Source organism: Salvelinus sp. IW2-2015, linkage group LG8 (assembly GCF_002910315.2).
Source record: "Salvelinus sp. IW2-2015 linkage group LG8, ASM291031v2, whole genome shotgun sequence".
Lineage (NCBI taxonomy): Eukaryota > Metazoa > Chordata > Actinopteri > Salmoniformes > Salmonidae > Salvelinus > Salvelinus sp. IW2-2015.
The window spans coordinates 37,439,437-37,462,934 of NC_036848.1; the positions used below are offsets into that span (position 1 = coordinate 37,439,437).

Genomic DNA, 23,498 nt, shown 5'->3' on the forward strand with positions numbered 1-23,498 from the left:
CGGGTGGACAGCTCTGGGAAGTGTCTTGGTGGTTCCAAACTTCTTCCATTTAAGAATGATGGAGGCCATTGTGTTCTTGGGGACCTTTAATGCTGCAGACATTTTTTGGTACCCTTCCCCAGATCTGTACCTTGACACAACCCTGTCTCGGAGCTCTACAGACAATTCCTTCGACCTCATAGCTTTGTTTTTCCTCTGACATGCACTGTCAACTGTGGGACCTTACATAGACAGGTATGTGCCTTTCCAAATCATGTCCAATCAATTGAATTTACCACAGGTTGACTCCAAACATGTTCTAGAAACATCTCAAGGATGATCAATGGAAACAGGATTTACCTGAGCTCAATTTCGAGTCTCATAGCAAAGGGTCTGAATAGATATGTAAATAGGATATTTCTGGTCCAAACATTTRTAAACCCGTTTTCACTTTGTCATTATGGGGTATTGTGTGTAGATTGTTGAGAAAAAATAATAATTTTATCAACGTAACAATATGTGGAAAAAGTGAAGGGGTCTGAATACTTTCCGAATGCACTGTATGTAGCCATATATTATCTGTTTACTTAGCCAAAATATTTGTTACCGTTATGCTTGTTTACGCTGAACTGCACTGGGGTCGGCATGCCATCATGGTTAGATTAAGACTCCGTGGAGCTGGCGTGAGATATGGGTCTGAAAACGTACCTCAATGCAGGGATGGGATATGCCACTGTACTCCAAATTTTACCTTTATCAAAACTGTACATCGAGAAGATTGAAATACTGCTACTTTTCCAGAAAACTACCCTTTTCGTTCTCTTATGGAATGGCACGTCGCGTTGAACAACAAAGGAGGTGATTGACTGACAAAATGGCTGCGGTGGCTACTGCTAGCTAGCATGAGGACGAAAAGGGCAGTTTTCAGAGAAAACAAGCAGTATTTCAATCTTCTCGATTGAAAATAGTTTGGATCAGTGATCTAGTCAGTTAGTGTTAGTCTGGAACACTGCAGAGTGATTTGATGCAAGGATTTCTTTTTTTATTCATTGATGTTGATGGATTCTGGTTTCTGACTCCTAAACTTGGAATATTGTTAATTAGCAGGTATCCTATTGAAATATTGAGTGCTATAGTCTAGGGCAGGCCGGGGCAATTATTTCCCATGGAGGGCCACGTTAGAATATATTTTTGCCATCGTGGGCCAGAAACATATTACAGGTTTGTACATCATGTGACTGTGTTGACAGATCTWTCTACTGTAAATCACATCCAGCTTTGCTACTTATTTTACTTTTTTAACATGCACAGAAATAAACCACATCCATGTTATCCTTTTGGTAGGTATTTTCATTATTAAACATGCAATGAACTACACGGGGGGAAAGTACACTGTGCATTCAGCACCACAGACAGAACTCGTTAACGGGTATGCACAAAAACACAAGAAAGAGAGAGCTCAACATTACATTTAAACTACTCAATCAGTGTGAGGAGTGAAGTCTCTGATGGGCATTGACTAGAGCAGTGAAGTCAGGTATACTTTCTGACATCACTATGCACAGGATTGCTGCGAGGTGAGAGTCGGTAAGAGATGATCTGTGCCTTGGCTTGTTATATTTCATCACTGAAAATGTTTGTTCACATACATAGGTTGACCCAAACAGTACAAACATCTTCTGAGCATGACTCCTAATCTTTGGAAAGTTTTGTTCATCGAGAGATGCATAGAACCTCGTCAGCGACATTGTTTTGAATAGTTCTCCAATCACTGCATCAGACTGAAGATCGATAAGCTCAAGTTGCAGGTCAGTGGGAGCGTTATCCACATTGAAGGTGAAAGGAGAGGAAACCAACAGCATGTCATTTTCCAACACTTTGAAATCCTCAAAACGACGAGAAAACTCACCTTTCAAAGCACGCAGCAGCGATGTATACTTCTCCCGCTGGTCATCTGATAGGAAACAGACTAGTAGTGTCGGAAGGTGGATGTATACTTCTCCCACTGGTCATCTGATAGGAAACAGACTAGTAGTGTCGGAAGGTGGGTGAGATTGTTGGCTTCTACTTGGCGGGTCAGGAGAATGGTTGGCTGATTTTGCCTTCACTGTTGACTTTTTTGCAAAAAGGCCTTTCCCTTGTAGTTTGGAATTCAGTTCATTCACGAGGGCCCTGATGTCCACAGTGAAGGCAAAATCAGCCAACCATTCTTTATCTTGCAGTTGAGGGAAATCCACATATTTTCCTTTAATTTGCAAAAATTCAGCAATCTCTGACTTCAGGTCTCACACCCTTTTAAGCACCTTCCCCAAACTCAGCCATCTCACGTTTGTGTGGTAGGGGAGATCTGCATGACCCGACTCTGTCTCTTCCAACAGTGAGACAAACTGCCTGTGGTTTAAAGATTTTGCTCGAAGTTTACCACTTTAGTGACTGTATCCACAGCATGGCTAATTTTCAGAACACATTTACAGAGCTCATGCATGCTTCAGTGTTGCTTGCCTCAAAGCGAGCATAAAAGGCATTTAGCTCGTATGGTAGGCTTGCATCACAATTTGTAGGGCCTTCCTCTGACACCGCCTGGTATAGAAGTCCAGGATGGCAGGAATCTTGACCCCAGTGATGTACCGGGCTGTATGCACAACCCTCTGCAGTGGCTTGTGGTCAGAGGCCGAGCAGTTGCCATACCAGGCAGTGATGCAACCAGTCAGGATGCTCTCGATGGTACAGCTGTATAACTTATGAGGATCTGATGACCCATGCCAAATCTTTTCAGTCTCCTGAGGGGAATAGGCTTTGTCGTGCCCTCTTCCCGACTTTCTTGGTGTGTTTGGACCATGATAGTTTGTTGTTGATGTGGACACCAAGAAACTTGAAGCTCTCAACCTGATCCACAACAGCCCCGTCGATGAGAATGGGGGCGTGCTTGGTCCCACTTTACCTGTAGTCCACAATCATCTCCTTTGTCTTGATCACGATGAGGGAGAGGTTGTTCTCCTGGCACCACACGGCCAGTTCTCTGACCTCCCTATAGGCTGTCTCGGTGTCGGTGATCAGGCCTACTACTGTTGTGTCATCGGCAAACTTAATGGTGGTGTTGGAGCCGTGCCTGGCTATGCAGTCATGAGTGAACAGGGAGTACAGGAGGGGAATGAGCACGCACCCTTAATGGGTCCTCGTGTTGAGGATCAGCATGGTGGATGTGTTGTTACCTACCCTTACCACCTGGGGGCGGCCGTCAGGAAGTCCAGGATCCAGTTGCAGAGGGAGGTGTTTAGTCCCAGGGTCCTTAGCTTAGTGATGAGCTTTGAGGGCACTATGGTGTTGAACGCTGAGCTGTAGTCAATGAATAGCATTCCCACAGTGAGGCCTGATCAACCTCACTAGAAATTATCGAGACATGTGGGATTTAATTATAACATGAGGGACACCAGTCTCTAGTCTAGTTTACCATTACGTTATAGGATACCATTATTTCCTTATGGAGTTATTGAGAGTTGTAATTCTAAATTTATTGATTTAACCTGGAGTCTTGTTTGTTTTTGAATCACGATGTGAGACGTGTTCAAAGGGGAAATGACCTGTTCCCTGTGGCCCTGGCCCTTTGGTAAATATGCAAATAATATTTTGTTCAGTCTGCATATAAAAGGAAAAATAAATGTTAATAATGGTTGACAGTTATTCCAAATCGATTGTGATATGTGTATTGCTGTTTTCATTATTTTCTTTGTTTCGATACGAATCTCACCAGATTGGGTCTGCTGTATTGTTGGGATTTCTCCCGAGGGGTTAGCGCTCTAACTCCCTGACCCGGTAGCTCTTCGGAGAGGTCGCCAGTATCATGAGGGTGTAAAAGCTCATTGTGAAAATGGTTACAACAGTTGTGGTTATGCTCTTTGACATTCGTCTTAGAGTTTTTGGGAATATTAAGAAAATTGGGAATGTAATAATTTGTCATACAGTGAATGGTCTTGAGTTCCAGATTCAGAAGTGTCTTAAATTGTTGTTTTGCTCTCTTCTATGGTGAAGGTGACCACAGTGTCTTGATGAATGGAAGGGATCATTTGACCACGAATAGTGTGTGAACCTCAAAACCCTCCCTAACCGGCTGAAGAAAGAGCGACAAAGGCATTCAATATGACCGTGACTTTTAACACTCCTACCTGTGACCTGAGTCCAGGCCATCAACCTGGGTACGGGCGGCAGGAGTGCGCCATGAGTCCTGAGACCGCGCATGTGGAGTGAGCATGGAGAGAGATCACGTTCAAACTTCTCTCATGCTGCTGGAGTACTGGTGGGGAAAATCAACCAGACAGAATGGTGGTGGCGGCTCAYGTGAGAGACTGTGTACTTGGGAAAAACGGATTCATTTCTTTGTATATTGAAATCGGGACATTATCAAGGGGCATCAACTGTGACAGGCATGAGTTACATATGTGCCGATGGGAAGATGTAACGCTATCTGAAGAAGAACCAAATAAAGACACGCTAAAAGGATGAGGGCCGCGTGAAGGGGTGGTGGTCAACAATGCCTTTAATAATTTAGTTGGGGTGTCAGGTTTATTGAGGAAGTCTGCACACTGTGAAATTTATAGTAATGAAGACTAAGACAGCATTGAGATACTGATCTGTCATTAATTACCATGCCACTCGCGACAGTAAAACAGGGATAAACAGGGGTTACAATGAGAGGAGTTATGACCGGTAGTATATGGTCCCGTTTGTAAATGTACATTCTTACCGTGATGATGTGTGCTAGGTTGAGGGGCTTGAATTCGAGTGATAGACTCTGTTACGCGGAGTGGAAGGGGGAACCCAAGAGCAGACTCAGACGAGGAGACGGGGATGAAGTAACCAAGGAATTTATTGGAACACAGGGGGAAGATGGAGTGCAGGTCAGAGGAAACTCGGGCGGGTTGCTGGAAACTAGGTGCAGAGGCTGAGGGGTTGAGACAGGGTAAGCAGGTCCGGGGGGAATCCAGGACAGAGTAGCAGGGTGACGAGACGTGAGACAGAGACCAGAGTCAGAGCGGACAGAACTGTAGTGGAGAGCAAAAAAGCGTCAGGCAGGGAAACAGGCACAACAGGATCTGAATAGTAACAAACAGCTAGAAGCGTAGACTGACTGAGCAGAGATTACGATCTGGCATCGTGGAAGTGGCAGGGCTGAGTATTTGTAGAGGTCTTGATTATGGACAGGTTGCAGCTGGTGGGGATCTGCTCTGACTCCAGCACACCTGTCTCCGCCCACACAATCACACACACACAGGATGAGCAGTAGAGGGCGTTGCAGGAGCAGATGTGACAAACTCAATGTAAAGCACTATGGACTGTCATTCTAAATTTGGGTTGGGTAATTTATCAAATGTTTTAATTATGATTCGGAAAGGAGAGAAGGAGAGAGAGAGCGTCACTCTCAAACTGTGAGGGGTGGGTGTATTTGGTCTAAGGAAGGTTTTTTCTCTCTAGAAACCTTTTCTTTAAATGTCCTCCGAGAGTGAGGTCATTAGAGAACACTAGATGATAGCTTGAGTCAACCATGAAGGTTTTTTTTTGTTTTACCATGTCATCAGACTTTTTATGTTAAATCGCATCAATACATAAAAATGTCTGGATGATACGGTACAATTAATTGCATACAAGGCTCATAGTCTGTGTCTTGCGTCAACACCCAAGGATGAAAATGAAGGAGACTAGCATCCCATGGGCATAGAACCGAACGGATGGACATTTTCCCCCCTGTCTTGGTCGCATCAAGGGTGGTGTGAAATTATTAAACATGTATTGTCTCTCTTCCCTGTTCAAGTCAATATGTGTTTAGGTGTCGTGGAACATAAGAGTGATCATTGTTCCAGAGGAGGGATTGGTGTATATTGACTAATTGATTTGAGAATGTTTTAGTACGGTTATAACTATAGTAGTGACTAATGTGTTATGGGTTAGATGGAATGATTTATGTGCAAATGTATTTGTGGCAGGAGGCGAGGTACAAACGAGGCCTGTGGTTGAGACAGAATGTTTACATAAGGGTGTAAAGCGGAATGGAATGTGAATGGGGAGCTCATAAATGAAGGACGGGGTGATAGTCTGTGGGGGATGATACCACTCCTCTATGTATATTGCTACAGGAGATAGCTCGTAGGAGAGAGACGACAGCTAACTGCACTATAGACTAGTATGACGTTAAATTGAACGTCACACAAACCCAGATCATGGTGAGAGTAGCAGAGATAGTGTTGTCATTTCAGACACTGTTTTCAAATTTCAATGATGGGTTTGTCAGAGAAGACAATGCTTGGAAGAATAGCCACAGATTCCTGTATAGAGGAGGCCACATCACCGGAAGGCTGTGATAATAGCATGACATCTCTTGCAGAGTGTGATTAAGAAACATGTGACTCAGAGTTGTGTAAGGCTGGATACTCTTCCAATGTCACTAATCGCTCACCCATTTCTAACAGCCAGCAAACACTTGACATCTCTCCCAGAAGACTGGGACCGAGTGACGGTAAACGGTTAATGTCAGAGGGTGGCTGTTTATCAACTGTTGGGACACAAAATTTACACTATAAAGAGGGTGTTCACAAAGGGGTGGGGTGTAGATCGGCCTTGGGATGAGCGATGTGTACATAACCTGAGCACAAGAAAGTATTGTCCACAGGTAGACTGTAGCAGAATACAGGAGGTCATTGGAGATGTTGGTGGCTAGGGGACCAGGTATGAGTTGGGAGATACGTAGGGAGTATATGAAAGGGTCAGTCCTAAATCTATTAGTGAACCACGAACAGTAGAAGAGCAGGAGACAGATTCCATGCAGTAGTTGTTCTCACGGCAGTCACTGTAGGGACAGTAACTGAAGGATGCTAGAGTAACGACATGGAATGGGACTATCGTGCAAATGAGGGATTTTGATGTATACGTCATGGGCAGTGTCAGTAGTAGCAGGGGTTACTTTAGTAGCATTGTTGGGATCTAATTTTCTGAAGGCAGTGAGGTTGAAACGTGTATATACAGTGCTGAGTTACCTCAAGATGAGGTAAAGTGGATTAAGGCTACTGCACGTGTATATTGGGGGGCTATGGAGGAAGAAGGAGAAGGGGAGCAAAGTGAAAATAATATGGCTTGGGAACATGGCTTGGGAACACCTCTCTGAAGACTGGGTGAAAGCATAATGTTTTTTAAGGCCTTCATTTTTGTGGAACTCAGCTGAAAAGTATCCTGAAGGCATAGTCAGGCAAAGAAAGAGTGGGAATCGTCATGTTGTCAGACTTGGTTTTTCTTTGCACATATAATTATGCATAGTGTCACAGGTGTTGAGATGAGTAGTCAGGAGGCAGTCGCAGGTTTAGAATTACTGAATTTATTTAAGCACCATAGAACAAAGCGAAACCTAAACGCTGTTTTGCTCAAAATATATCTTCATAAACAAAAAGGCATAGGGCGAACCCAAAGTGCAAAATATAAAGTACTCAGGAAATAGTAGGAGAGATTCCTCTCAGGAAAACAAGTAGCATTTACAGTGACCGACAAAGATAAATGGCAGAGGGAGTATATGTACAGTGATAGAGTGGGGAACCAGGTGTATGTACTGATGACGAGACAAGTCCAGGGTTGATGAGTGAAGGGCGTTTGCCAGCAGTGGGTTCGGCAGCAGCTAAAAGGCCGGCGATGCCGAACGCCTGAGCTGGACTCGAGGGGGAGCCAAAGCGAAGGCTGGTGTGAAAGTCCCCCCCCGAGACACTGCACCAGCAGCGGGGCACCGCCAACCTTAGGGATGACCCCTGTGGTGGCATATTTCTGCTTTACCAAATGAGGAGAGTTACAAACTTCACACACCAGTCAGAGTTATACTTAAACTACATCTTTAATAATAAGAGCTTTGCAATAGACTTTGACTTTCAATGATGCGCCATCTCTAATGAACCATTGAAAGTGACAACAGAAAAGTACAAAGATCTTTTATAGCCAAGATACACCCCTCTCAACCTACATGACGAACCACAGGTCTTAGGAACAGTTCACAAAGGACTTTATAATTGAGAAAGGAGTATCCCTTAGCCAGATAACATTCGCTATAAATGATCGTTCCGTTTGGTCCCTAAGACGAGGTTCTAATCTCGTTCCTGGTACTTCATAGCACAGAACCATTACCTCATCCAATGGCATAACTCAATTGTCAACTCTAGATACTCCCATCTAAAGTAAAACCCCTTCTTGACCCCTCTCCTGGACAAACTCACTGAGGGGAGTGACTTGCGCACAGACATTGTGGAGACAAGTAATTGGTTCCCCCTTAATCACGCCATCCCTTCACATGGTTTAACAGATACATTCACATATGGAGACAATGTTCCATCCTGTCCTCTTCCCTTTCTGATATTCTGCATAGCACCAGAGACATGTAAAAGACAAGCCTGACCTCTCCCCTCTCTGGGCCCCAAGTGACTGAGCCCCAGCTGAGGGAAGAAATGCAACTGCCAACACTAGAGTCTATTAGAAATACATTCTAATAAAAAGTATATCACATAAGAATATTATGCAGATATGACATCTTCATTACTTATGTTACCCAACTAATTCTGATTCATCCACCACACCCCGGAGACGCGGTGCGGGTTGATCGGGACGATGTGGAAGTCCCGGATGAGAGAACGATCCAGGACGTCCCGCACCGGATCCCAGCACCGCTCTTTGGGACCGTACCCCTCCCAGTTGACCAGGTACAGGAGAAGCCCCCCACGACGCAGAGTCCAACAGGCTGCGGACAGAGTACGCCAGGGCCCCCACGACGTCCAAGGGAGGGGGAGGTGCGTTGTGGGGTCCAGCACTAGCCAAGGGACCAGCTGCCACCGGCTGCTTCCTTGGATTCTGCTCCGGACCTGCTTACTCTGCCCCTACTCTCCTTGCCCCAGCCTCAGTTCCTGGTTCCCTGCTACCCGCCGAGCTCCCCCTGGCCTGCACCCCATCTCCCCCTGCTTTTCAATAAATACCTTGGTTACCTTATCCCTGTCTTCTCGTCTGAGTCTGCACTTGGGTTCACCTGCTCCGCCCCACGTAACAGGCTTCTTCTAACCCATCGCTTTTTACTACATATAATAATACGATTTAATGATATCTTCACATTAAAAACCAAAGTCTATCAGAATTCCAGTCATTCCAATACAAGTTATACCCCTTGATCTTCAAGAATAGGACTTGGAAATGTGGAAGTATAGATTAGCCAAATTCTTTTACCTGAGCATGACCCCAAAACTAAGGATTTATTAGCTAGCCCAACTGTTGTTTATGATTTTGTTGTCATGGACTGATTGGGCTCATTGATTCAAGTTGAAAAATAAGTGCTGCGCTCATGGAATGGCATGCTTTGAGCATGCCAAAATGAATCCCATATGCTGCATTTGCTATAGGCCTATTGTTTACATTTTTGTTGGTGACACTTTGATATATTGATAATATGTAGCTGTTTAAAGGGCACATCCACAGATGCCCCACCTCTATTTTAGTAAAAAACTGAGAGATGAGCCTGGAGAAATGTTACCACTCTCAGATTAATAGACAGAGCTACAGATGCAAGGACTGACCATCCATGATATAACAACTATTGTTTTAACCATGTTTTGAGGCTATAAAGTGTTTGTTTATATTTATAATGTTTACAAACATTGGAGAAAAACAAGCTTATATTTTGGGTTCTCATGGAGTGTGACAGTTGAACTAAACTCAAAACTAGGGCATTTATAAATTATATTCTTCAAGAATCAATGTATGTATATAATTTATAAGTCCAAAAAGGGATGTAGCAACTACAGATTGCCCCTTTAAGTATATCAAAAGTGTGCAAATTTGAAAATGTGTCCATTAGATTGTTTTTCGCAAACATCCTTTCTGAATTTAAAAGTAATCCTCAAAGTAATCATCTAGTTTTTAAAAGTATCGGCAATCTGATTAGCCTACAATATTTTAGCTGGTAACGTAAGGGAACATTTACCATTTTTTTGTAATCCCTTACATGTAACGGATTTCATCCCTTACTCCCCAACCCTGGCTATTGGTTGCGTTTAAGACATGGGTCGTTCGTTTTATTGATCTCAGTATGTCATTGACAGTGTATCTTGTCATTTTGGTCATTTGTGTGGTATTAAAAAATATATCCAGTAATGTAAAATCATGTAGAATTGGCAGAAATTATTTTAGAAAAGGCTCTGTTTTTCTCAGACTTGCAAATACTGTACGATGATTTGTGAGTCCGACGTCGGACACTGGTCTTCAGGGCTGAGCCCCTGATTGCTTGTTCTGACCTCTAAGAATAATGAATGCTGAGTGTAGCAGTGCAAGGTCTTTTTAAGGAGAATATTTGGATTATTAGTTTATGAACGATTTGCATTTCGATTGCTGGTTAGTCGAAGCCATCCATCCAAACCATTTATTCAGATCTGGCAGTTCAAAGAGGATAGTTTCAAGGGTAATCGATTGGGCCTAGTTATTGTTCATTAGCAGCATACATTTGCATGCATTCTCTTAAATCTCTTAAAATAGCCTATACTCTTCATGTGCAGTGTATAGCCTACTGTACTGTTTGTCTATCTGAACTGTCTGCCTGTCTTGGTGAGAATCTTAAGTTAATAAAATACTATACTGAACAAAAATATAAACACAACATGCAACAATTTCAACAATTTTACTGAGTTACAGTTCATATAAGGAAAGCAGTCAATTGAAATGAATTCTTTAGGCTCTAATCTATGGATTTCACATGAATTGGCAGGGGCACAGCCATGAGTGGGCCTGGAAGGCCATAAGCCCAGCCAGTCAGAATGAATTGTTCCCCACAAAAGGGCTTTATTACAGACAGAAATACTCCTCAGTTTCATCAGCTGTCCAGGTGGCTGGTGTCAGATGATTCTGCAGGTGAAGAAGCCGGATGTGGAGGTCCTGGGCTGGTGTGGTTACATGTGGTGTGCCGTGGTGAGACCGGTTGAACATACTGCTAAATTCTCTAAAACGATGTTGGAGGCAGCTTATGGGAGAGAAATTAACACTAAATGTTCTGGTGGACATTCCTGGAGTCAGCATACCAATTGTACGCTCCCTCAACTTGAGACATCTGTGGCATTGTGTTGAGACAAAACTGCACATTTTTTGTGTCTTTTTATTGACCCCACAACAAGGTGCACCTGTGTAGTGATCATGCTGTTTAATCAGCAACCTTGATATGCCACACCTGTCAGGTGGATGGATTATCTTGGCAAAGGAGAAATGCTCACTAACAGGGACGTAAACAAATGTGTGCACAACATTATAGAGAAATAAGCTTTTTATGGGTGGGTACTTTTATTTCAGCTCATGGAACATGGGCCCAATACTTTACATATTACCTTTATATTTTTGTTAAGTATAAAATAGTCTCCTTTAGTTTGTGTGCCTATTATTATTCACCTGAGTGTCCTCGCCAGCCAGGGTAGGGTAGGACTTTGTTAAAGTCTTGTGAATTTCTCCGGCATACTTTTTTAAATTGAAAATGGTAACAATCGGAGCGATGGACAAATACTTATTTCAAAATGGGCTTCATTCCCATTCATATTAACAAGACATGAGGTGAGTATCAAAATAGTTTTAAAAGATGCCCTTGCCTTAAAGTTGAACCTCAGATCTTTAGTGTAATAGCCTATAGAGTCAAGTCAAAATATCTTCTGTTCTTTTGAAATAGCCAAACATGTTCAGGATCAGAATCAGACTACATTAACTGACATAGGTCAAATGAATTTGGTGATGTTGTGCTATTATATGGACTTATTAGACTATTAAAATGTAGGGGGAAAGGCAGACATTATATAAACATTGGATTTCTGTGGCTCGCATGTCATAATCATTTTTGTTTTCAGATGTTTTCCTTTGGTAGGCCTACACGTGTCTCTCCTCACTCGGAAAGCCTTCTCACTGATGCCAATACCAAAGCTGATCATTTTGACATGTTTTAATTGGAATGATGTTAATAATAATAGTGATGATGGTGAGAGCCCAGTATAGCCTCTTTAATCATAGGCTATTGTTACTTTGTGTCTCTAAAATCATTGTTTAAATTTCTATAGTCATGTGAGTCTTTTTTAATTGAAACATTCAAATTTCGGCCGTTTACCAGATATATTGTTTTCATTATTGATCAAAATTCGGTATGCTATAGCCTTTAGATCACATTCTGCCCATAGGAACACATTTATTTTAGGTCATAAAAAGAACAGCTATGCATGATTTAATGAAAAGCAGAAAACAGACATTGTTTTACATTCTTTAATAAAAGACCAACAGAAACAGGCGATACAGAAAAGCCCACCTACAAGGAAACTTGGCATATCTCAATGACTTTGAGTGTGCGAGGTGGTCTGTGCATCCAGTGGTGCCTTGTTCGACAAAAAGACATGTATATGATATAACCTCACCCACTTTGCCAAAGCACAGCCCCCACACCAGCAAACCACCAACAGAAAGCTTAAATACAGTAGCTATTGTAGTGAAATAATACCATGCTATTGTTTGAGAGTGCACAGCTATGAACTTGAAAATGTATAAATAAATCAATTAGGCACATTTGGGCAGTCTTGATACAAAATGTTGACAGACGCAATGGTTCATTGGATCAGCCTAAAACATTGCACATACACTGCTGCCATCTAGTGGCTAAAATCTAAATTGCACCTGGGCTGGAATAATACATTATGGCCTTTCTCTTGCATTTCAAAGATGTAACAAAAAAAATGGAAAATACTTTTTTCTTCATATCATCTTTTACCAGATCTAATGTTATATTCTCCTACATTAATTTCACATTTCCACAAACTTCAGTGTTTCCTTTCAATTGGTGTCAAGAATATGCATATCCTTTCTTCAGGTCCTGAGCTACAGGCAGTTAGATTTGGGTATGTCATTTTAGGCGAAAATTGAAAAAAAGGAGCGGATCCTCTTAACAGGAATGCAAACCACTCTCCCTCCTGTTGCTGTCCCTAACATGTAAAGTTTATGATGACAGTGTTGTGATGTCTCCTGTACAGATGTTTTTACGGTCCTGTTGTGGGACACGGACTTGAACGGGAGGCAATTAGCAAGCACAGCTGTGACACAGGAATCTTCTGGAATGTTAATGTTCTGGAACATGGGATCAGACTCGGTACAGCGGACTAGTCTTTGGGATACTGATGTAGATTTGCACAAGTTCGCCGAACTTGTCGTTTTGTCAAACAAGGCAATGATGTAGCATTTAAATGCAGAAATAGTCAGGTACCCAAGTTAGCATCACAATGTGTACAGAAAAAGACAATTAGTTGCAATTGAGACCATGCTTTTGTTTAATCTTTTCAATAAAATATTTGACCATTTCAAATAAAATACTCAAATGAATGGGAGTTACAAATAAATATAGTCATGACTTGTTTACGATATACAGCCATAGCAGGAGCGAAGAAGCCTGATGCAGTTTTTTTTAAAGTGCAAAGAATCAGGTAACTGCCTTGTGTAACTGAGGGAGAAAGAGTGGCCAAAATATTAAGGTGCTCAGATCCGATTCAGAGATTGACCTCAAACATGTCAGTGAAGAACACATCACAAGAGAAGTACAGCCATTACTGTTGTTATAAGACAGAGACCTGACCTAGTCTGTTATCTAGTGCAAGTCCGGAACACTGCAAAATGCTGTGACGCAAGCATGACAGCACTTATCCTTGATCTGATGTGGTGGGTGAGTTCTAGAATGTTCAGAAGAGTGACACACAGGACATTACATCATAGGGCAACTGCTCTATACACACACAGGCAGTAGCAGATAAGATATTTCTCTCAAATTTTGGGCACAAATTTGTTAACATACCTGTTAGTGAGCATTTCTCCTTTGCCAACGTAATCCAGCCACATGACAGATGTGGCATATCAAGAAACTGATTAAACAGCATGATCATTACACAGGTGCACCTTGTACTGGGGACAATAAAAGGACACTCTAAATTGTGCAGTTTTGTCACACAACACAATGCCACAGATATCAAGTTGAGGGAGCGTGCAATTGGGAATGTCCACCAGAGCTGTTGCCAGAATTTTATGTTCATTTCTCTACCAAAAGCCAATGTCATTTTAGAGAATTTAGCATTACGTTCAACCGGCCTCACAACCGCAGAACACGTGTAACCACGGCAGCTCAGGACCTCCACATCTGGCTTCTTCACCTGCAGGATTGTCTGAGACCAGCCACCTGGACATCTGATGAAACTGAGGAGTATTTCTGTCTGTAATAAAGCCCTTTTGTGTGGAAAAACGAATTCTGATTGGCTGGGCCTGGCTCCCCAGTGGGTAGATCAGGGCCCAATTTATTTATTTAAAATTGACTGATTTCCTTATATGAACTGTAACTCAGTAAAATCGTTGAAATTGTTGCATGTTACGTTTTATATTTTTGTTCAGTTAGTTCGACTAGGATCAGGGATTCACTAATATTCTAACTAGCTGTCAACTATAACTGACATTATGGTCCCTATCAACACAAAGGGCGAGTCTCAAATGACACCATATTTCCTATATACAAGGGTATCATTTCAGATTTGTACCATATATGTCAAACTRCACCAACTGTTCTTTAACCTTTTTTTATTCAGGTTAGTCTCATTGCAATAACATTTATTTTTCAACAGAGACCTGGTCCAATGATCTACTGCTATGCTRTCATATTTAAAGTAGTCACATTAAAATCCTGTACAGAAAAATWATAAATAAATAAATAAATCAACAATACAGACTTGCGCTAGCCACTGGATAGATTAGCAAAGAAAAAACTTCATTCAATCCAGTTTGACAGGTCGTCTTAGAAAATAAATCACTTTCCCATCAACACAACCTGCTAAACCTTCAGCCTGCCCGTTTCTGCTTTAGCCAACTTGCCGTTGTCATGTCTGGCAAGAAAATGTAGGGTTTGCTAATACAGAAAAAGGCAGGTACCCAAGACTAGTACTAAACCTCACCTCAGCCTTAACCTAATATTATGTTAGGTTTCCTGACAGCTTAGGGCCCAAACAAGCTACAATCATATCATCAACCACTCTAGAAGAGCTGTAAGTTACACTTTTTAGTTAAAGTCAGCTGGGTATGATATAATTGTTTAGTGGAACTCGGGTAGAAGGGAACTGCCTGTACACGAGCTTGAGAAAGCTGGGATGGATTCAAAGGGAGCCAGGTAGACAGGAGGTGTTGATGGAAGAGACAGAGGAGGAGAAAGGAGGAGGAAACATAGGGATGGAGAGATGGGGCGGTAYAGGCCGTGGGAGCTGAGATATCGATGCTCTACTTGGTCTTCTTGTCCTCAGTCGGAGAGTAGGGGGGAGGTTTMTCCTGGAGAAGAGGAGAAAAACAGTATTATTACAGATATACACAGTATGGAGGACAAAATCAACTGAGTTAAACCCATTTGATTAAAGTACTACATTGATACTATGCTAATCTGATACTGTCAGTTCCTACACTAGATATAGCAGGATAACATTTGATTAAAGTACTAAATTGATACTATGCTAATCTGATATACTGTCAGTTCCTACCACTAGATATTAGCAGGATACATTTGGCATTGCTTGACTGGTTTCTCCAACCTGTGTGTCTGATTGCGGGCTGTGCTGTCATACATTTTGTCAGCTGTTATTGTCATGCAAAAGACTGCAGGTCTCACAGTAATTGACGGTTAATTAACAAACATTTAGCATCTCAGGCATCAACTCATTATGATATGAAGAAATGTTATTTCAGAAGAACAGAATACGAGTTGGCCTAATGTATGTTATCTGGCTATGCACATGCTATATATAGGCTGTAGCTTGTTCATTTAGCGGACGATATATTTTTATAAGTCCCATGCCATTATGTTATAGATTTATTTTAAGAATAATATAATTGAACTTAGTTGAATAAAATACAAAGGATGTTTTTCATTCTGGATCGAGTGTGCATATGAAATGGCTATGTTGAGCATAAGTGATCATTTGAAACAAGTCCTATACACTAGATTAGAGCTATTTGGCAACTTTAGTTGTGAATGATACCTTAGATCTTTGAAATCAAAACATATATGGACTGCATGATGCGACCATAGGCTATTGATGATTTGAGAAGAGTCATAAAAAAAGCTTAAACTCTGTTTCCTTGCCTCAGGCTGAACATTCTCTCATCAAGTAATCATATTTTCACCCAACTTAGTCTTAACTAATATGTAAAATACGTTTCGATTTAGAATGGCAGAAACAGTGGCACAAGAAAAGACGTATGCACTCGGATAGCGATGGAGGCCGCTTACCCACGGTTCATTTTTTCAATCGTGCTGGGTAGGCAACTCTGAGATTTTCACCTGCATCAACCACTGTTTGAGGAGCAGGCAGGCTCTCGCTGCAGCGACTGTGAACCGTGCAAACTCTGTATGCCATGGGCTCTCCACCCTGCTTCCTACAGCTACCCAGTGTTCTGTATGCCATGGGCTCTCCAACCCTGTTCCTACAGCTACCCCAGTGCTCTGTATGCATGGGCTCTCCAACCCTGTTCCTACAGCTCCCCAGGCGTCTGTATGCCATGGCTCTCCAACCCTGTTTCTACAGCTACCCCAGTGCTCTGTATGCCATGGGCTCTCCAACCCTGTTCCTACAGCTACCCCAGTGCTCTGTATGCCATGGGCTCTCCAACCCTGTTCCGACAGCTACCCCAGTGCTTCATTTGGGAAACCAAGTGAAATATGTTTGGGAACATCGATAGTATTACGTTTTCACAAGGAAACATTTAATTCAACTGTTGACAGCCCCTCTCTGCTTGCTCGAGAAAGGAATGTAGGAGAGAGAGGAGATGGAAATGCACGGTATAAAGCTAAAAAGTCATGCGTCAGCCTATTAAATCCCTATTACTAGGGAATTTGCAATTTTACTATAATTGTAAGCTAACTCTGTAAGCCTGCCTAGGCCTATATGTTCTCTCCCAGAATCATATATAGAATGTTTAGAGTGTAGCATAAGGTAACCAGTCCATCCAGTATGCATGATAATACAGTCCTCYCTCAAAGAAGATTACTAGAATTTGAGTATAGACTCGACCAATTATGTACCAGACATCTTAAATCAGTTTTTCTTATGTTTCTGTGCCATGTGTAATATGCAGTAGGCGATGTATTGTATCATTTTAATTCCCTTCTTTCTTGGTGTCAAATATAGGCCTATGCATTTGCATAAGCTCTAATATGCTCATGGGTGTTTTGAATGAATCATCGCCTTAGAAAGCGCTGTCCATTTCATTGTTAGGCTTTGAAACAACATCCACAACAACCATGTTTTCCACTCAGTTTCAACCTGCTGTTGAACTTCTATCTTCAAACTGATCAATCACAGTGAGGTGAGTTTTAAAAGCACATACTGTTTTGATAAGTGTTTGATGTGATTTTCAATAGCATTTGCATTGATGTCAGAGTGGTTAGAGGGACAATAGAGCCCTGAGTACCAGGCCATTAGCAACCTGATGGTAGTTAGCAAATTGGGTACTACCAACTCATGTCCAGAGTGCATAAAAGGAGATTACGTGACTCAAAAGGTTACGTGGAATTTTACTGCGGTCCTGACTGCCGGTGTGGTGGTAATACGGTCACCACAACAGCCCTAGTCTGACTACTCTCCACCGGAGAGGAAGTGAGCACCTGTTCTCTGGTTGCACTGGAAGTGGGATGTGGGATGTCTCTCACAGGTCTCTGTACCATTGGATTGTTCCTCTCTCATTGGTCCTGTGCTGCTTCCTGCATGGCATTAATTGGCTGTACTCTAACCTGCTCTTTGTTTATTGGGTCAGGCAGCTGTCTGCATTGACTTGTCCTGYTGACGCTGCCTCTCCTACTGGGCCAACAATTTAAATATAATGGGGAGAATCCATACCCTACTAAAGTGAAATGTTATCTATGTGCATTTGATAAAGTCAGATTTACAGTGGTAAAATGGTAAACAGGTGGTAAACAGGTGTACCTGTGGTAGGTAGGTGGGAGGGAGTGTGGCACAGCTGGTACTGGCTGCTGTCTCTGCTGCCTTTGCCTCGGCTGGGGGAGGAGAGAAGCACAAATTAATTAATTGTCCTATTATTTAATGCTTTGGCAGCATGGGATCGCTCACATCACGCTAATTAAAACTATATCTAATGAAGGAACTTTGCAAGAGTAAGTTAGAAAGAAAGAAAGAAAAGGAGAGTGAGCGAGGGGAAGGAGAGAGYGAGAGCACGAGAGAGAGGAMAGAAAGCGAGAACCAAAATGTATTCTGACCTGCAGGTGTGGAGGGCAGGTCAGGGTTGTGGGGGGCCTGCTGTCCCAGGGGGGCCGAGTAGGGAGGAGGGGGCATGTAGGCCGCAGGGCCATCAAACCCGGCGGGGTTGGGGTAGAATGCATCTGGAAAGAAACAGACAGTGGTTAGATATGAGATGCAATAATACATGGACTGTTTTTTTGTGATTAAACTATTTTTCAAAGTCCAATTGGACAAGTACAAAACATTAAAAGGAAGACAGCAGTCGTCTTGGTGTCTGGTCAGTACCTGGCGGAGGGGGGTTGGGGTAGGAGTACCCGGGTGGGGGTCCCGCCGGGTACCCATTGGCTGGGGGAGGAGGGTAGGCATATGCCCCGTTGGCCATGTACGGACAGCCCCCAAAGCCACCACTCACAGGCTGCCCTCTGGATGCTGCACAGYGGAAGAGGAGAGGGGGAAACATCCATTTAAACTAGCTATTTCAAAAGGAGCTAGTCACTGGGTAAAATGATCAAAGATTAAAGCTCCAAAGTTCTTCACCTTGTGCAGCGACCTGTAACATGCACTGTCCAAACTCAATGGCTCCTCCAGCAGCAAACACCAGCTTAAAGGTGGCACAGCCTTCCCAGCCTCCTGAGAGAGTGAGAAGTACAGTTAACTCTTTCAAAAAATAAAAGATAAAACATATTCCAGATTTTAAACTAAAGCGAGCCTGTTCCTCCAAGGTTTGGCAGGGAGATCAAGAAGACTTTCCTTCCATGTCCATTTTAAGCACAGACGTGGTCCTTGGCTAGGTATTATGCAGTCACTTTACCTCTACTTACATGTACAAATTACCTCGACTAACCTGTACCCCCACACATTGACTCGGTACCGGTACRCCCTGTATATAGCCTCATTATTGTTATTTTATTGTGTTAATTATTTTTACTTTAGTTTACTTAGTAAATATTTTCGTTACTGCATTGTTGGTGAAGGGCTTGTAAGCAAGCATTTCACAGTAAGGTCTACACCTGTTGTATCTGGCGCATGTGACAAATTTGATTTGATTTATGTTTCTCTGCTACTGACAGTGTGAAGTTCTTTGAGGTGTGGTGGGATACAGTCAGTCTCATTCTCTCACACACAAACACACACACCTCCGGGCTCTGCGCTGACTGTGCCTTTGATGTAGTTGGCCCCCAGGACAGGCTGTTTGACCTCACAGCCCTTCATCAGGTAGAAAGGCATCATGAAGGAATGCAGAGCATCATGACCCCCCTTCGCCACAAAGATCACCTGGGGACAGACAACCTGGATTACGCCCATCATTTGCTTTCATATCTAGTGCCTATAGGGTTAGGGACTGGGTTGGGGTGTGTGAAAAATGTGCACGGTAAAGAAGTGTGTCTCCTCTTACCCTGTAGGGAGTCAGGAAGACACTCCCCTTCTTACTCTTCCTGAAGGCATCAGGCAGGCACTCAGCTTCACAGAARACAAGCTCCACGTTCTCATAGCTCATCAACACACTGATGACACACACACACACACTTTTGTCAACATATAATTTTGAAGTTGCAAGTCAATTCAGTGTTAATTTACCTAACTCAACATGACAATTATTATTTTCCATAACCACAGATAAAAATAAAAGATTTAAAAGAGCATGCTTATGAGATCAGGGGGGCATTGTGCAACTGTCCYAGTTGGTCAGTTACCATAAGTGGTCCATTGCTCATCTCCAGTAAAGAGCTAGTAGGCTGTAATAGGCTTAGGCTTGGTGACACACTAGTGGCTGGCTAGACGGTTAGTTACAACACCTTAATAGGTTTACCTGCCATGCCCGCATGACAGATACGTAACGCGTATTTCCGGGAAAACGGCATGATTAGTGGAGTAGCGTTGAGTGTAGAGGTGGATCAAATGAATATTCTTAGTGTTTGTGACGCCCGCCGTTTGGTGAGAAGTAGACCCGGTGGCAATGGCAAGACGGAGAATTCCCAGTCTGTCTTGTTGAGCTTTGACAGTGTTTCTTCCTGATAAGGTCAGGTTATAGTTGCTATTCTSTGAGGGCCTATGTTCCGAACCAGCTTCGGTGCTTTAGGTGCCAAGGATCCGGACATGTTGCAGCAGTGTGTAGACGGGAGATCCCACGATGTGAGAAATGTGCAGGAGGGCAAAGTCAGAGGGAGTGTACAGTTGGGATAGAGAAAGCCCTGTGTCAACCGTGGGGGTGCCCATGCAGCTGGGGATCCAAAATGCCCTGTGAGAGAGAGACAGGTTGAGATTGCCAGAGTTTGAGTAGGGCAGAAAACGTCCTATGCTGAGGCAGTGAAGAGAGTAGAGGATAGCCCAAGGGTTAGTTAGGCAACTCCGAYCCCCCAATTGAGTAGGCCTGAAGAGAGAGAGCCAGAGAGGATGGGTTTTAGTAAGGTTGGATTTTTTGCATTTATAGCCATGGTGATCAACTGCAATGCACTGATGGAGCAAAAATCACAGAAGATAGATCTGGTCGTTGCAGCAGCAAAGATATTTGGGTGTGAGAGATTTTAGTGCAGAAGATCTACAGGAAATTTTGGGAGAAGGGGTTCCATCCTCCCAGGCTGACGGTCTTCTGTAGGATCGTTTAGGGCCAAGTAGTGAGGTGGTGGGAAAAGTACCCAATTGTCATACTTGAGTACAAGTAAAAAGATACCTTAATAGAAAATGACTCAAGTAAAAGTGAAAGTCACCTAGTAAAATACCACTTGAGTAAAAGTCTAAAAGTATTTGGTTTTAAATATACATAAGTATCAAAAGCAAATGTAAATGCTGAAATATACTTAAGTATCAAAAGTAAAAGCATGAATCATTTCAAATTCCTTAAATTAAGCAAACCAGGCATCACAATTATTTTTTATTTTTTTTAAATGTACAGATAGCCAGCAATCAGACATAATTTACAAACAAGGCATTTGTGTTTAATGAGTCCACCAGATCAGAGGCAGTAGGGATGACCAGGGATTTTGATAAGTGTGTGAATTGGACCATTTTCCTATCAAAATGTAATGAATACTTTTGGCTGTCGGGGAAAATGTATGGAGTAAAAAAGTACATTATTTTCATTAGGAATGTAGTGAAGTAAAAAATAAACAGTTGACTACAGATACCCCCAAAAACTACTTAAGTAGTACTTTAAAGTATTTTTACACCACTGAGTAGTGGGATGGGGTGGTGGGTTTCTGGGGATACTGTATATGTGCAGGATTCGATGGTGCTGCAATTTAGGTTTTTGCTATTCTCCTTTATTTGCTTGTTTTGTCACAATGTGGAATGCACATTCCAAACTAAGTAACGCAGCAATATGCCAAAAAGGGTCTAGTTTGCCAGAAATTCACAATAGGAAGAAGAAGACGAGGTRAAATCATGACATCAGTGATCTTCAGGTCAGAGTTCTTGAAAAATGCCAGAGTCTCAACCGTTCAGAGGTCGTTTTTTTCAGAGTTCCCAGTTGTTTTGAACGCGGCATAAACTCAACCTAAACTGATGAGCTGAAGTGACACTGACAGACAGTCAACACACGATTTGATTGTCATCACTATGCAAGAGTTAGCTTCTGAGTCCTGGCCAAGTTGTTGACAAGGCAAGATCTATTAGCTAGTTTGCTAGGTGTCTGAAAGAATARGCAATGTCAAAGCTACAATACATTGAATGGCTAGCTGGTAAGATACACAGAAAGCTAACTAACGTTACATAGCTAGACATTGCCTAGRTACATAGGGAMAATCTCAAWTGCATASTCCTAGGTTCCTCCCCTCTGACCTTCTCCTCCAAATGGGTTTTGAGGAGGTGAAGAGAGGACGAGGAGATTCTCCCATACACACAGCTAACTAACGTAACTCTACCAAAGACAMTACAGTATGAAGACGGGAAGGAATTGCTTCTTGAATAGAAATTCCGGATCACGCTTGAKGGCGATGTTGGRTAGCTAAGCTCATGCGCAGAAACACGTTYGGGTCGTCTCACGCCGAACTGCGCATGTGTAGACCATCAACTCAAAGGCACTCCTTCGATATAAAGTCGTTTTTGACGAAAATAAAAACGTGTCAGTTTGTCACTTTCAKGAGGTTMGAGTAATAACATGTTCAAATACTTAAGACATTGGCTCGAATCTAGGTGGTGCCTTTACATTTCATGAAAATTAACAACCAATGAATATTTTTTCACTTCTCTCATTGACTTCTCAAACCCCAAAKCCCGGCCTGGTCTGTTTAGTCTGCTTCGCAAGCGTTCACAGTAGTCTAGTGATGTTCCGTATCTGTGTTAAGAAACTCTGTGCGTCTACTACGGCTAGCTTGCTCACGTTGACTGAAGAGCATTAGCTAGCTAGTATGAGCAAGCTAGCTCTAGCTATCTAACGTTACCTTTCACTGTTGGTGATAATGACGCCTCCGGATTCTGAATTGTTCTTGTTCAAAGCCATTGCGATGTCGCTTCGTAACTACCGAGTGGAATGAACAAAGTAAAAGACTGACAAATGCAGTCTCAAATGTGAACTGGATAAAATCGTTGTGTAGTTTCACTAGTCCGCCTGCTTCACGGACCACTTTTGTTGTGATGCTGATGCGCCTGCACTTTCTGGCATGTTACGCCCACACGGCGGTGTCATCTCAAAGTGTCTCTCTGGTCATTTCTAGAGAGAGAGTGGACGACTTTAGAAAGATGTCATTAAGGTACACAGTGAAGTGGTTTACCATACTGTATTTTGTCAAACATATTAGCAGTTGAATTTGAAAGAGCTCTACAGTACCCAATATTTAGGCTACTTATTGACTATGGGTGCAAGCATAGTTGCTGGAAATAGTGGTGCTGAGTAGGGGTGTGCCTAGTAGTCAGTTATTGTAATAAATATATGGGCATGTTTCCAGATACAAATATGATCCGAGTATTTTTTTATTATCCGTGATTTTRTTTGTTGATTTAAAAAAAAAATCAGGTGTCAGCACACAACTTTCTAATGTCAGTCATTCATATATGCGAGTTTCTAAATAACTCAACGGGCTAGTTTGCCTGTCTGTAAAGAGATGGGCGGGCTGTACTTTGATCCTGCTGCTCTGATAGAGCGTATTTCTGAGTCCACTCGCTTCAGATCACTTTTCCTCACATGTTTTCAGTCTGATCATTTAGATTGCTGCTGCCTGATACTAGGATTTAACTTTCATTTATTTTTAATCCCTTTTTCGTTGTAGKCAATTGGTAGTTACAGTCTTGTCCCAT

General features: G+C 42.4%; 1 protein-coding gene across 1 annotated transcript; it reads right to left on the reverse strand.

Moving 5' to 3' along the window:
- Positions 1–14,590: 14,590 nt before the first annotated feature.
- Positions 14,591–22,881, reverse strand: LOC111967847 (WW domain-binding protein 2-like). Its single transcript, XM_023993255.2, has 8 exons — positions 22,646–22,881; positions 19,663–19,771; positions 19,403–19,541; positions 18,804–18,896; positions 18,552–18,695; positions 18,284–18,406; positions 17,994–18,064; positions 14,591–15,345 (listed from the first exon to the last, which is right to left on the reverse strand). The coding sequence occupies exons 1-8, from the start codon at positions 22,702–22,704 to the stop codon at positions 15,298–15,300; spliced, it is 786 nt and encodes a 261-aa protein (XP_023849023.1). The 5' UTR covers positions 22,705–22,881; the 3' UTR covers positions 14,591–15,297.
- Positions 22,882–23,498: the final 617 nt, after the last annotated feature.